General features: G+C 45.2%; 1 protein-coding gene across 3 annotated transcripts in view; it reads left to right on the top strand.

The window, feature by feature from the left end:
* The window catches only part of FTCD (formimidoyltransferase cyclodeaminase), a 50294-nt gene that overhangs the window by 3995 nt on the left and 30719 nt on the right, over window positions 1-15580 (top strand). For all 3 annotated transcript variants that reach the window (XM_061607638.1, XM_061607640.1, XM_061607639.1), the window contains exons 2-7: window positions 7150-7333; window positions 9462-9590; window positions 10647-10735; window positions 12115-12294; window positions 13385-13522; window positions 15346-15477. In XM_061607638.1, coding sequence (XP_061463622.1) covers window positions 7150-7333; window positions 9462-9590; window positions 10647-10735; window positions 12115-12294; window positions 13385-13522; window positions 15346-15477 — 852 coding nt within the window. The remainder of the gene's footprint in view (window positions 1-7149; window positions 7334-9461; window positions 9591-10646; window positions 10736-12114; window positions 12295-13384; window positions 13523-15345; window positions 15478-15580) is intronic.

Raw genomic sequence — 15580 nt, forward strand, 5'->3', positions numbered from 1 at the left:
CATATACTCAGAGGCACATGTTATCAAATTCTTCCAAGCTACACAGGAAGTGGATTGGACTGTGAAAGACCAACCCAAATTGTGTTTGCATTTTTACACATTTGTAGGGCAGTACAATATCTCATAGAGGAGGTCAGGTCTTCTGCTCCCCTGGTGCATTCACTATAGCTGCCCAATTTCTCTTTTTTAAAAAATCTGATAGAAATATCTGTTGGCTATAGGTATGTTCTTAAATCACAAGGTGTTTTTTTTTGCCTATTAGTGAATTTCCCTGCTTTTTATTCCAGGAGGTAAGAAATGGGATCCTGTACAGGTTTGCTGAGAATGGATTGATCATTTGCATGCTTATTGGGTTCAGTGGGATTTACTCCCCTGCAATCATGCTTAGGATGGGTAAAACTGACCATAGGGGATGGGGAGGGGAGCAGGGGGAGGGGAGCAGGCAGGAGGGGGAGGAGGGTAGCTTTGAACATTTGCATGTTTATTGAGTTCAGTGGGATTTACTCCCATGCAATCATGCTTAACATAAGTAAAACTCACTATGGAGAGGGAAGCCTGGAGTGGGCAAGGGAGGAGGAAGAAGGAAGAGGTGAGGAGAGGAAGAAGTGAAGAGGAAGGGAGAGGAGAGGGGAAGGAGGGAAGAGGCAGGTCTGATCATTTGCATGCTTGTTCATGGGATTTAATCCTGAGCAATCATGGCTAGGAGAGTTAAAACTGACCATGGGGGGGAGGGGATAGTGGAGAGAAGGAAGATGGGGGAGAGGGGAGCAGCAGGAGTGGGAGGGGGAAGGAGGGGATTGGAAAGGGAGGGGGAGGGGTGAAGGAAGGGGGAGGGAAGGGGCAAAAGGGAGGTGATGGGAGGGAGGAGGAGGAGGAGGAGGATAGGGCAGGTTTGATCATTTGCATACTTATTTTCAATGGGATTTACTCCTGTGCAATCATGCTTAGGTAGGTGAAACTGACCTGGGGGAGGAGGAGGGCGGGGAGAGGAGGGGGAGGGGAGGAGATTGGGTGGGTGGGCACTGGGCAGAGGGGAAGCCCCTTTCCTTTCCAAAAGGAAAACATTGTGAACAAAACATTGTGCACAGGATCATTCTTTTTCACTGTTTCCCCCACCTTTTTATTCTACAGCAGGCACATGTAGCCGCCCTCCCAAATTTAAGCTGAAGCTGTCCCTGGTCACATCCACACCAGACCTTTATTTCACTATAGGCAGTCATGGCTTCTCCCAAAGAATCCTGGGAATTGTAGTTAGTGACGAGTGCTGAGAGTTGCTAGGAGATGCCCTCTTTCCCTCACACAGCTTCAATCAGAGTGTCTGACTGTTAAACTACTCTGGCCAGTAAAGCTCTGTCAGTGAAATAGGAGTCTCCTCTCAGGACCTTTCACAAACTACACTTCCCAGGATTTGCGGGGGAAAGCCATGACTGTCTCAAGTGAAATCAAGTCTGGTGTGGGTGTGGCCGCTGATTAGGCAAGCCCAGCAGCTGTGAGTCTGGCTTTTAGAACACTGACAGTTGGTCCTTACTGAGCATGCCTGACATCATTGAGTTCAAGCTAAAATTTCTTAAATTAATTAAAATCAGGCAGGCATTTTTTAAACTTTTAAACTGCAGAAGATGAAGGTCAGAGTATTAGGAAAGGTCAGTAATAAGATTACAGGTACTCTGAAAATGGCTGCTTTTTAATTAATTTCAACAAATTATGAGAATTCTGACAGAAATAAGTCCAACAGGAGTCTTGGTTTTCTTTCTCTCTTTTTACACTTTGAACTGTCGATTCTCTCTGACTGGTGTATCATCATGAAAATTGAGAGTGCTGTTAAGCAAGCGTTTCTGAGTTCAGGACTATAAGTTTTGTAAGGTTTTGTTTTGAAGTGAGTTTATAGGAAGCATCAGAATGGCATGGGGGTATTTTCAATTTAACATTGCGGAATGCGAAAAATCCCCGTTGGCTATAGTATACAGCCACTCTTGTGGCTGTATAATTTTGGGAAGCCATTTGCTTGCTATGCATTTAGACACTTCTTAAATATTGTAACCATGCAAATTTTGCATGATGGCTCCTGAAATCAAGGAGCAGGTTTTTGTCTATGTTTGGCTTTTATGGGCTCTGGATCCAAATGGGCTTTTATTGACAAGTGTCTCCATCTATGAAATCCAATGAGTGCCATATAGTCCAGAGTCAGAGAGGAAGTGTGCTGTGTTACTCAGTGTCTGTGGGCTGGACACTTTCGACCTAGCCCAGGCCCTCCTAGCACCAGCAAAACTTGCTAATATATCTTATGAGGATACCCTGAATGCTTTACAAGGACATTTCTCTCCAAAACTGTCTGAAATAGCACAACGTAATTCTCTCTACAAACGAAATCAGGGCCCAACAGAGAGTGTGTCACTGTATGTTGCTGAACTTAGATGCATGGCGAAACACTGCAACTTCCCAAACCTTGAGGAGATGCTGTATGATCGCCTGGTCTGTGGGTTGCATGATGAGGGCCTGCAAAAGCGTCTGTTTGCAAACGGACAGCTCACGTTCAAGACTGCATTAGAGGAAGCTCTGACTACTGAAGCAGCAGCAGCCAGCAGCCGAGAAGTGTGTTTGGCAAGGAATTCATCCTGCTCAGAAACCCAGCTGTCTAAAGATTCAAATCAACAACTTCTAGAGATCCACAGGCTGCAGTGCAAATGCTCATCAACCAGAGTAGGTGCTGTAGGACCGCTGAGATCCAGGCAAGTTTCTCCCATGAAATGTAAGAGCTGTGGCGGATCCCATGAATGGTGTGCCTGCTGTTTCAGAGGTGCACAGTGTCGGTATTGTTAAAAAGTTGGGCACATTGAGTGAGTATGCCAAGCCAAAGCAGAAGCAGCCACCCCCAGAAATGCGGTGGAAAGGAAAACACCGTTAAGGACACAAAGCAGTACCACACACACTGTACAGAAGTTTTCCACACATGACAGCACAGAGGAGGTGATTAACCACATCAAGCCAGGGTTGCAGTACTCCGCCGATGTGAGGAAGGTGAAGGTGACAGTCACCATCCAGGGCACTCCATGCACCATGGAAGGTGATTCAGGCTCGGGTTACACTATCATCTCATTGGAAGCCTACCAGCAAATATTTCCTTGTGAGTCCCCACAAATTGTCCCTTTCCACTCCATACTTACTGATTACCAGGAAAAGCAGGTTCCAATAAAGGGTGTCTGTGAAGTTGAGGTGCATTACCAAACTTTCCATGGAACTTTACAGTTATTGGTTGCTCAAGGGCATCGCACCAGTCTCCTTGGCTTAGACTGGTTTGAGCCATTGGGCATTGCTCTTCCAGGGGGTCCACCAAACTGGTGAATCATTATGGGATGGCATCCTAAATGATTTCAAAGCTGTTTTTGATAAAGGTCTTGGGAAATATAAGGGGCCTCCTATTTCGTTGTTCTTGGATCCTACTGTGGCCCTCATCCATATGAAACCCCGTTGTGTTCTGTTTGCACGGCGAGCATCTTGGAGCCAGTGACACACCCTACATGGGAGACACCCATTGTCACCCCATTGAAGGCCAATAGCGACATCCACATTTGTCGTGACTACAAGTGCACTATCAATAAAGCCCTGCATCAGCATCCATATCCAATCCCAGTGGTGAGTCATCTTTTGGCATCACTTTCACAAGGAAAAGGTTTTGCGAAGTTTGACCTGGCCCAGGCCTGTCAGCAACTGTCTGTGGATGATGCTACTGCCGATGCTCAGACTATCACCGCTCATTGTGGAGCATTCAGAGTAAAACATCTCCGGTTTGATGTTTCTGTGGCCCCTGGAATTTTTCAGAGCTTAACGGAGGACATCCTGAAAGGAGTACCGTATTTTGATGATGTTTTGGTTGCCGGTAACTCCATTGCTGAACTTGCCACATGGGTGCGGGATGTGCTGCACCGTTTTGCTGTTGCTGGTCTCCGGGTCAAGCATGAGAAATGTGTATTTGGTGTTTCCCAAATTGAATTCCTTGGCTACAGTATTGATGCCACTGGCATTCTGCCTACCCCAGAAAAATTTAAAGCAATTCATGAAGCTCCAGTGCCTCGTAATAAACAGGAACTCCAAGCCTTCTTGGGACTCTTGAATTTCTATCATGCCTTCTTGAAATATAAGGCTACAGTGGCAGAACCATTGCATCACCTTCTTGACAAGCATGCTGCATGGCAGTGGAGAGCCTGGCATGATAAGGCTTTCTGTGATGTAAAACATCTGTTATCGTGTGACAGTGTCTTGGTGCACTATGATGAACAGAAGCTCTTGATTCCCAAGTGTGATGCATCTCCATATGGTATTGGGCTGTCCTGAGCCACCAACTTGAGGGCACTTGTGAGGTGCCTATCGCTTTCTACTCCAGAACAATGTCTTCAACAGAACGGAATTATGCCCAAATTGATAAGGAGGCCCTGGCTATTGTGGCTAGCATAAAAAAAATTCCATGACTATGTCTATGGTCGACCATTCACTATTGCTACTGACCACAAGCTGTTATTGGGATTGTTTGCCCCTAACCAGCAGACGTCTCAAATATTATCTCCACGCATGTTGCAGTGGGCAATTTTTCTGAACACTTACAATTACACATTACAACATCAGCCTGGCAGGAGCATTGCGCATGCTGATGCTTTGAGCCACCTTCCTCTCCCTTCTGCTGGGGTTGATGAAAACCCTCCGCTGGACATGCTGTTGTTAGAGTCATTACCAGAACCACCCCTCCATGCTGGGAATATTGCCACTGCGTCGTCCAAAGATCCAGTCCTTGCCTGTGTTCTCAACTGGGTGTGGAGGGGATGGCCATTTGGGAAGCTTGAGGAGAAATTCAGACCATTTGTATCCAAACAACATGAACTATCAGTGCACAAAGGATGCCTCCTGTGGGGAAATAGAGTTATCATTCCTACTGTGTTGAGACATTGGGTGTTGGAGGCCCTACAAGTTGGACACCTTGGTATAGTGCGAATGAAGGCTCTGGGGTGCAGCTATGTATGGTGGCCCAAGATGGACAGTGAGATTGAAGAATGTGTCAAGAGAAGTGAGAAGTGTCAGCTTTCAAGACCAGCTCCACCACATGCCACAGTGCACCCATGGGAATCGATAAAAACGCCAAGGTCACGGCTTCATATCAACTTTGCAGGCCCTTTCCAGGGGGAAACCTTCTTGATTGTTGTTGATTCATACTCCAAATGGTTAGAAGTGGTTCCGGTATCGTCAGTGACATCCTGAATTGTTATCAAGACCTTACGCAGGCTTTTCGCAACACATGGGTTGCCAAACACCATTGTCTCAGACAATAGGGCTCAGTTCACTTCTGCGGAATCCCGCACATTCCTGGATAATGGACTGATTTGGCATGTCACTTCAGCCCCTTTTCATCCAGCAACCAATGGCCAGGCTGAGAGGATGGTCAGGACAACAAAGGATGCCTTGAAACAGATTGTAGAAGGTGACTGGGACCGACGCCTTGAAAGTTTTCTCCTGACACAACACATCACACCTTGTGCCACAACTGGAAGGAGCCCAGCTGAACTATTCATGAACAGACGACTAACAACTCTGCTTGATCGGTTGCATCCTGACTTGACTGAGGACTGACCAAGGGAGTCCTTAGCAGTTCAAGAACCTGCACGGGTGTTCACCCTAGGTGACCCGGTGTATGTCAGGAACTACGGTGCTGGTGAAACGTGGATTCCTGCCATTGTGACCCAAGCCATGGGCCCATCGTCCTACAGGGCTCAAACACCAGACGGCCATGTGTTATGTTGGCATGTGGACCGGATGAGAGGACAAAGCCCAGCTCCATCAATTCTCTCTGAGGGTGCTGAAATACTCAAGTGGAAAGAGAAAGTGAGCCAGTGGCTGCTCCTGATGCCGGACAAGAGCAGTTGCACCTGCACCCTGAAGTGGACCAGCATGAACCAGAGCCAAATGGGGAACTAGGGGATGCACTATCAGCTTCAATGCAAAATTGTAGTCAGTCGACCTGCACCAGGGCTTGTCCCAAGTATCTTCAGGACTATGAGAGCTAGGGGGGAGGGGTGTAGTGTATTGGCCCTCCAGGCTTGCCATACCAGGAGCTGCTGAATCAGCCCCAAGCTGCAGCAGTTTCAGTTCCAGGCCTGGCGTAGAAGCAGCACCATGCTGTGGGCCTTGTTCTCTGTATATAATTAGTTATAGTTCTGGTTATTGTTAGATCCTCTATGTGGCCTCTTCCTTCATGATACTTTTCAATTACTATGCCACTTTTCCACACAAATGCTCCCAAAGCATCTCAACAAAAAAGAAAAAAAATGCATATCAGTATAACACAACAGTCCAGTATCTGTGGATGATTCAGAGTGGTAAAAACCAAAGTGGATTGTGAAGAACTCCAAAAGGATCTCTCCAAACTGGGTGAATGGGGAATAAAATGACGAATCAGATTCAATATACGTAGATTTAAAATGAATCAATTTGGGCCCAACATCCTAACTACATATATATCAATAGGGTATGAAGTGGTGATAACTAACCAGGAGAAAGATCTTAGGGTTCTAATGGAAATCTCTATGAACACTTCAATTTAATATGCAGCAGGAAAAAGTAAATTCTGTGTTAAGGATCACTGGGAATGGCTGTCCTCTTTTTTATTTTTAAAATTGTGGCGTAAACATTTATTATTATTATTATTATTATTAGTAGTATTAGTATTAGTATTAGTATTAGTATTATTAGTATTATTATACCCCGCCCTTTTTCCAAACTGGAACTCAAGGCGGCTTCCAGATAAATTTATTCATTTAAACATTTGTCACTTTAAAAACAGACAAAATCCATTTTCAAAGACCTGCTGCAAAACCATTTGGGGTTGATTGTAACATCATAAGCAGCAGCCAGTTAACACGCAAGCTGGTTTCTCCTGCAAATGGCAGAACTAGTTTCCCCCGAGCACAACTGTGGACATGGAATTGCACACCTGTATGCAACTTGGTGAGCATGCTTCAGCAGTGACTTGACCACTCAAACATATACACACCCATGGATTGTGCACTTTAATAAGTGGATTTATTAATTATTATTTAATAATTTGAAGCCGTAAATACGAGGTGCTGGTGTTCCATGATTTCTAACAGGCTATGCTCTGTGCAGGTGATAGATGAGATTGGCAAGGCCATCTCTCAGACAGAAGGCTGCATGCTTCTGGATGTGGATGCAGGTCCTTCCACCAATCGGACAGTTTACACCTTTGCAGGGAGTCCTGAAGATGTAATTGAAGGTGCACTGAATGCAGCCAGAACAGCTTTTCAACATATCGACATGTCAAAACATAAAGGTAATCAGAGTGAAATCAGAGTGAACTATAGTGAATGAGAGCCAAACAAGTCTTTTTATGGTGTTTTATTCAAGTACTGTGCAGTCTTTTTCATATTCTGAGCAGTTTGGTCCTAGATCTGGTCGAAACTAGAGATTACTTCTGAGAAGCAAAGTTGGCATACTGTACTTGGACCTTCAAAAAGCTTTCAACAAGGTACCCCACCAAAGACTCTGAGTAAGCTTAGCAGTCACTGAATAAGAGGAGAGGTCCTCTTGTGGATCAGGAACTGGTTAAGAAACAAGAAACGGAGACAGTTGTCTCAATGGAGGGCTGTAGAAAGTGGAGTCCCTCCAAGGATCAGTACTGGGACTGTGTGTTTTAACCTGTTATTAATGATATAGAGTTAGGGATGGGCAGTGAAGCAGCCAACTTTGTGGATGATACTAAATTGTTCAGGGTGGTTAAAACAATTTTTTGGTAATGTTTAATGCTTTTGTAAACTTTAAATTTTTACAGTCAAGTGGTATATAAATTTTATTAAAGAAAAAATGTGGGAGAAAGGGCGGGATATAAATAAAAAATAAATAAAATAAAGGGATTGCAAAATGATGTCTTCAAACTGAGTGAAAGGGCAGGAAAATGGCAAATGAAATTCAGTGATGCATGTTGGGGCAAAAAAACTTAATTTCGCATATACACTCATGGGGTCTGAACTAGTAGTGACTGACCAGGAATGAGACGTTGGGGACATAGTGGATAGCTCTATAAAGATGTTGACCCAGCAGCTGTGAAAAAGGCAAATTCTATGCTAGGGATCATTAACACTAGAACTGAGGGACACTGAATGAAGCTCAATGTTGGATGATTCAGAACGTACAAAACAAAGGATTTCTTCACACACCGCAAATGGAATTTGCTTCCACAAGAGGCAGTGATGACCACCACCTTGGATGGCTTTAAAAGAGCCACTAGCCATAACGCCTATGCTTTGCTGCCTCAGTCGGAGGCAGTGTGCTTCTGAATACCACTTGCTGGAAACCATGGGGGGGGAGTGCTTTTGTGCTCAGGTCCTGCTTGCGGGCATCCCCTAAGCATCTGGTTGGTCACTGTGTGAAACAGGATGCTGGCCTAGATGGGCACCTGTCAAGGCATGGGATGTATCCGGGCCTCATGGTATTATAGTGACTAAACCAAAAGTGCCATTTATGTATTTCCCCCCCAAAATATGAATGAATTCTTCTCCACTCTGAATAACACCTGGCATATTATTATGGTACTTAGGTGCCACGGTGTATTGGATTTTCACCTAGACTTGGTTTTAATGTTTAGATGGGAATGTGGAGCACACCTGACGTATATTAGAAATGTATACAACTATAAATAAGCCCAGACAGATTTTTTCTTTAATTGGAAAGTAGCTTTTGCAGGAGGACATTATTTTGAGTGGGGACGGTGGAGGGTGTGGAAATGCTTCCCTTTTCATGCTAGCTACTGTTCCTCTCCAACCCCAATCCCCCGTTGGTATGTATCTTCCTCCTTCTCCACCTTGCTCCCCCTCCCCAATCCCAGGAGTTCCATGACTTTGGGTACTTTTCTTCCAGCTTGCTTCACTTCTGGTATTGGAAGTGGGCTGGGGCAAAAGCTTCTGTGGGGCGGAAATGTGTGCTGGGTAAAGTTCTGCTCTCCTCTTGCACATGCAACCTGTGACAATCAGACCCTCTATGCGAGTGTGGTAGACATGTGAATAATGAAGCTACACCCCCCACCCTTCTTAAGTCCCTTCTTAATTGCTAACCAAACTTGCGTTGTCTTTGCCTAACAAAATAATGTTATTAAAATGCCAAACGCTAGTATACAGGGTAAATATCCACAATTTATTTCTAATTGATTTTTGAGGCACAGTCCTGAATTTGTGGTGAGCCACTTTTTCTCCTAAAATAAATACATTCCATTTAATCATTTGCTCTTTCTATGGATGTCAGTGACCCTGGATATTCGCTTTGTCTTCAAATACAGTTTATTGAGCGTATACAATCATGTGAAGGTCCAGTTTTCTCTGTATTTGATCTTTTCTTTTCCATTGTTGCTCCTTTTCCTCCCTTCTGATTTTACTGCGTGTTTCTGAAGGTACGCTTTCCTGTCCTAGGTGAACATCCTCGGATGGGAGCCCTGGATGTTTGCCCCTTCATCCCAGTGAGGAATGTTACTATGGAAGAATGCATTCACTGTGCTAATCTATTTGGAAAGCGTTTAGCAGATGAACTGCATGTCCCTGGTGAGTTGATCATGATAAAAGGAGAAGGAACTTGAGTTTGAAAAAACAGCAACTGGTCAGCCAATGCCACCAACTGAATTTCCTTTCAAAATCTCTCTTGGCCACCTCTGTCTTCATTTGGATCTCCCTTCATGTGCACTTGATTTGATGTTTTGGCACATACAATGCTTTCCATAGCTAGTTATTCCATGTAAACTGTGGTGGTAGGGTTGGGATTGTGTCCGCTGGCCCCAAACTCCATGTGTTGAGGTGACACCTACACAGGGAGTCTGCACACATAGGCTCTATATGTCCCATTGGTATGGATTGCATGTTAAGAGCTTGTACAAGTTGGTAAGTATGTGTATATGTGGTCCCCTATGCAGTTAGGTCCTGTGGCCCCCAGAGACCAGGTATAGTAAGGGGCAGGGGGTGTGATTTAACCCACCAGCACCAGAGAATGACCATCTGCAAAGGCCTAACACTTAATTTACTGAGTGGCATGAGATGCCCTAGAAAGCAGAGAAGCATAATGTTCCAGTAACATGGCCCATCGTGTGTCTAGAAGGCTCCTGAAATAATGCATTTGCCTATGGCCATCAGCTTGTGAGTAGATGATGGGAATGGAATGTTTTTTCTATGCCACCATCAACGAACATTCTCAGTAGGTGCACTGTACCAGCCTGGCTTATTTGTGCACCGCCAATGGCAATCAGCCAAAGAAATTGCTTTACTGTTTTGCCACTTTGCACTAACTCCTGGGATGCTGTACACATTTCACATGTCCCAAGAACTTCCTGATTGGGCCAGTGGCACAGGCAAGCAAATGGGCTGTAGCCATAGCATTGGAGAGGAGGTGAGGCTGCCCATGGAAGGGAACCCCCAAAGGCACCTTGCCCCAGAGCCTCCCAAACCCTGGAATCAGCACTGATTATGCGGCGGGAGATTGCACAGCTGCCAGGTCTCCTGCCCATTCTTTCCCTGTGCTTCCAACTCCTGCAAAATCTTTAGATTGCAAGCTGGCTGGCAAACCTAGGTCCCAGGTACCTTCTCTGTAAAGCTGCCTTTCTTTTGCAGTATATCTGTATGGCAAAGCAGCTCTGAAGGAGAACAGAATATCTTTGCCAGCTGTAAGAACAGGAGAATACGAAGCTCTCCCAGAGAAAGTAAGATTTTATGTTGTTTGAAACCGTAGCTGTACTACCAATGCTCTGATGAGATACTTTATTGGAGCTAGCTTCTGGTTACTGTATAGCTGATGTAATGGAAGTATTACATCAAGCTCTTGCCGACTGTTCTATTAGTTACCAAAGCACTGACAAGTTTCTCCTAGGAATTGTGTCTGTGTGTGTAGAGGGGGGAAGATGCCTTCTCATTCCTGCTCATGAATCTTTCCTGCAAGATTTTGCAATACAACTTTATTGTTACGTGTATTTCCTCATGCCTTGTACATCAAATTTATGGCTTCATTGTAATGGAAATGAGAAAAACATTCAAAATACACGTGGCCAGTTCTGCAAATTACTTTGAACACTGACATGGGAGGGGGACAAAGGAGAAGCAGGGGGAGGAATGTAAAAGGCTTTTGGTGAGCTCTAAGGGGATGGGGGGGTTGGCAAGGAAGGTGAGTGGAGTGGGTGAGCAGAGCTGTGCAAGAAGGGGTGGCAGCCCCTGGTAATAGCCATAAGAGCAGAAAACTCAGCTTCGCAAAGGTATGTGGATGAAATGGAATAATGATGCACAGAGTCTACTCTCCTGTTTTGGGGTATACAGGGATATATTTCAACAAAAGCTTTTCCAAAGTGAATTTTACCTTTGGCAGTTGAATCAGACTTGGGTTCCAAAAACTCCTCTTGGAGATGCTCTGGCAAAGACTGAACATCAATGATAAAAGGGTTCCTCACAAACTTCTAAGATAATACTCATGTGATAATGCCAAACTACTGTGCATCCACGATAAAGTGCAGATCAGGTAATAAGCTGTGTGTGATCTTCTCATCTTCTGAACATACCATTTCATACTTTTATATATTAATATTGTTAGTTTTGTACTTCTGTTTTGTACTCTTTACCTTTGACATCTGAGGTATATATTTTTAGGACCCTCCTAATTTTTTGTGATGTGATTTTACATTGTTTTTAATTATGTATTTTAAACTGTTGTGACCTGCCCTCGGACCTTTGGGTGAGATAATAATAATAATTATTGTAAATATTTTTTTGAACATTTATGCCCCCGTTGTAATCTTCACATATCCCGCCACTCTAGCTGAGAAACCCTGCTATACGTGGTTAGTCAGAATAAGCTCCACTGAGAAAGCAGGAGCCAGATACGTATGATAATCATCCTTGCATGTAAGTGCTGCTACACAGAAGAAAAAGCCTTCAGGCGTTTCTGAGCCAGCCCAGAGCTCAAGATTACAGTTATCTGTGGAGTGTGACAATGTTCAGCAAGCCACCTATCTGGCTCTGGCTCCTTTTAACAGTGACAATGTTATTATTACTGGTATAATACAATTTCCCCTTTTTATTTATTTTTTCCAAGCTCAAGAAACCAGAATGGACTCCTGATTTTGGCTCTGCAACCTTTGTTCCAAGATGGGGCGCAACAGTAACAGGTGCACGGACATTCCTCATAGCGTATAACATCAATCTGCTGAGTACAAAGGAGCTGGCACACCGGATAGCACTTAACATTCGGGAGCAAGGCCGTGGAAAGGACCAGGTACTCTAGCGTCCAGGGAACTGGCTTGCAGATTCCCTCCTTCCATTGGAATCTGTTCAAAATATGGAAAAGGTCAAGGAAAGGATGAGCCTTCTCAATTTTTCAGTAATTGCTAAACCTGTATTAATAGTCTTCATCGTTACTGCACTACATATATAGAATTGTGGCTCTCCAGCAGGCTCCAAATGACAAGGATGAGCATACATCTTTGCTTGCTGCCTACAGGAATTGGCAGGTTGCACTTAGGTTGCCAGGAATCAGAGTGTTGAATCTTCTTTTTAGGCTCATCTGGGGAAGGTCTAAAATCTCAGCCTGAGAAGAAGGAACCAAAGGAGCAGGCTGTATTGTCCTTGGATTGATGAGACCTTTGCTATGGTCTTTTGGTCTCATCTACAACTCTTTTCTCTGCTTTCTAAGGATAGCTGATGAAGTGGGCCAGCGGCGTCACTAGCGGGAGTGCCAGGGGGGTGGACCTCCGGTGCGCGCCCTCCCAGGGGCATGGACGAGGTGGCTGGGCTTGCGTGCGTACACGCGTGCACGTGCATTTGAGGCCACCCACCCCATCCATGCCCCTGGGAGGGCGCACCGGAGGGGCACCCAGCCGGAGAAGGCCTGGGAATGCCGGCGTGCCTCCCTCGCCCCGCCGATGCTGCTCCCGGTCTCGCCCGCCCGCCCGCCTCCAAGGAAGAGTTGGAGCAGCCTTGCCAGGCAACGGCGTGGGGCGTGGCGGCTTTGGGTGTCACCCCCCTCATGGTGACACCCGGGTGCGGGCCGCACCCTCCGCACCCCGGTAGTGACGCCCCTGAAGTGGGCTGTAGCCCATAAATCCTGATGCCTTAATAATCTGTTAGTCTTTAAAGTGTCACATGATTCCTTCTTGTTTTTGGTGCAATGCCTTTTTCCATGTTATGGAGTGATTGCCTGAATATTCTTGAAAGAGAAATATTTTGGGAACATGGTAGAAACTTTACAATCTGGGTTAGTTTTTGGTGGCTGGGGTTAAGACAGGAAGCGATTGGCTCACATTTGTTGGCACTCCTACCTTATTATGTACATGGCTGAAATACTTGTTTATGGTTTTTCTTTGCAGCCTGGGCGATTGAAGCAGGTGCAAGGCATGGGCTGGTACCTGGAGGAGCAACATATTGCTCAGGTTTCTACAAATCTGCTGGATTTTGAAATCACTCCCCTTCACAAAGTCTATGAGGAGGTCTGCAGTGATGCCAAGGTGAGCGGAACCAGAACAAGCCAGTGCTGACCTGAACCATCACCAAGACTTTGGAGCGGCATGTGCTGAGAGTGGGGAATTGCGGTCTAAAACTCTCCTAGTTATGCCTTCAGTTCCCGTTTATGTTGCTGTTCTCAAATGGCAGAAAACTGAGTGCAGCCCCACATGAGAAGGAGAGCTGCCATTTTGTCTAGGCACTGGCAGCTGTGCTAGGATCAGATTGCTCAAGTAAAAGGGTGGTTGTCCCTTCCTATCCTGTGCGACAGAGGCTGCACAATAGGATGGGAACAGAGCAAAGGAGCAGTTCTCCAATGGCCTAGGCAAAGTGAAGCCTCCACAATAGAGCACAAAAAGAGAGGGAAACTCCTCCTTTTTGTTTAGGCAGCAAAGGGTACCACTCCTTCCCCTCTGCCCTCAGCGCAAGGAATGAACTTTGCCTGTCTTCAAAGACCCCTCAAGCAACAATGAAAAGGGGCAGCTTTCAAGGGGCTCATCCAGACGATTGTAAAATGTGTGACACGCCCGCTATGTGTGTCCATTATTTTTTGGTCGTCCAAATGACGTCTGGCGCTGTTACGCATTTTTGCGGGTTAAATCCGCTCCTTGCAATACCGGCAAAAATGCGATTTGCTGTTTAAAATCGGGAATCATCCGTTGTGCCTTCAGGAGTTAGGATGCAATACCGCGGACTTTACAGCTGATGGGCGGTTTTTGGGTGTTTCCCCTTGCCCCTTCTCCTCATTCCAGCCAATCACGTATCTGCACTTTTGCGCATGTGCGAGAATAAGCCCAGGAAAATTGAACCAATCATCGCAATGGTGGGGTGTTGGGAGGGTTCTGCAACTACTTCGCAGGTGCATTTTATTTTTTGCCAGCCTGCAAACTGGGCGCCCACTTTGGGTGAGATCTGCAATGCACAGCAAGCGAGAAAGGGGGGGTCGGTTTCAGCCTGCCTCTGAAAGCCTTGTCAATTTCATTCTACTTGCTGGGGTTTTTGCTTCAAATCAGAAAAGCATACATTCCTTTAAGTGTAATATCGCAAATACAAACAAGAAAAGGGTTTGCTGGTCGGTTTCAAGCCTGCTCCGGAAAGCTTTGTCAATTTCATTCTCGTGGGAAGGAAAGGGAGAAGGAGGGTGTGTGTGTGACACGTTTCTTGCTTTTTTGGAGAAATAAGTGCAATTGCCAGCGTGTGTATTTCCTTAAATAAAGGCAGAAAAGCATACATTCATTTAAGCATAATATCGCAAATACAAACAAGGCAGGCGTGAAACTGACCAGCAGCCTTTCCTTCCCAGGCGAGAACTCCTTTACAGCCATATTGTGCTTCGTTGCAAAGGGGGAGAGGAGCATACATAATTTTTTTGCTGACCAATTGGTTGATAGGGGGAGGTTTTAGAGGCGGAGCTTGGAAAAAGCGAAAAGAATGTAGGGGTCTTACCACTGCGTGTGTGGGTGCAAAAAAGCATTTTTTTTAATTGGGAAAGAGCGAACTAAAAGGCAAAGTGAGGACTATCAGATGACAAACCGAATATGGAAACCGTGGATTATCCTGCTCTGTTTGGGATTGGCTATACCCTCTTTTCTGGGTGTGATTTAAGAATATTTCTGTGTTGAGATGATCGGGTTACTTGGATTGTTTTCCAGTCTGTGCAGTAGCGTGAATCTGTGGATAGAAAATTAAGCTTCATTTGAAGAGACAGCATCTCCACTGCATCTCTGCCAGGGACTTGTTGCCCCAGAACCAGTCAGTGCTTTATCTCTGTGGGAGTGGCTCATGTGGGTGTGCTGGACTGTTATTAAATTCTACTTTTTGCTTCTAGGATCTCAATCTGCCAGTAGTGGGATCTCAGCTAGTGGGCCTGGTCCCCAAAAAGGCCATTTTGGATGCAGCAGATTTTTATATTAACAAAGAAAATCTCTTCATCCTTGAGGAAGATCATAAAATCAGACTGGTAACTTTTTAATATTCATTTACACCTGGTTATACAAAACAGAAAGGACTGAAATACTTGAGTGCCCTATGAAATGTATTAACAGAATTCCCTTTATTTAAAT

Source organism: Rhineura floridana, chromosome 2 (assembly GCF_030035675.1).
Source record: "Rhineura floridana isolate rRhiFlo1 chromosome 2, rRhiFlo1.hap2, whole genome shotgun sequence".
Taxonomy (NCBI): Eukaryota; Metazoa; Chordata; class Lepidosauria; order Squamata; family Rhineuridae; genus Rhineura; species Rhineura floridana.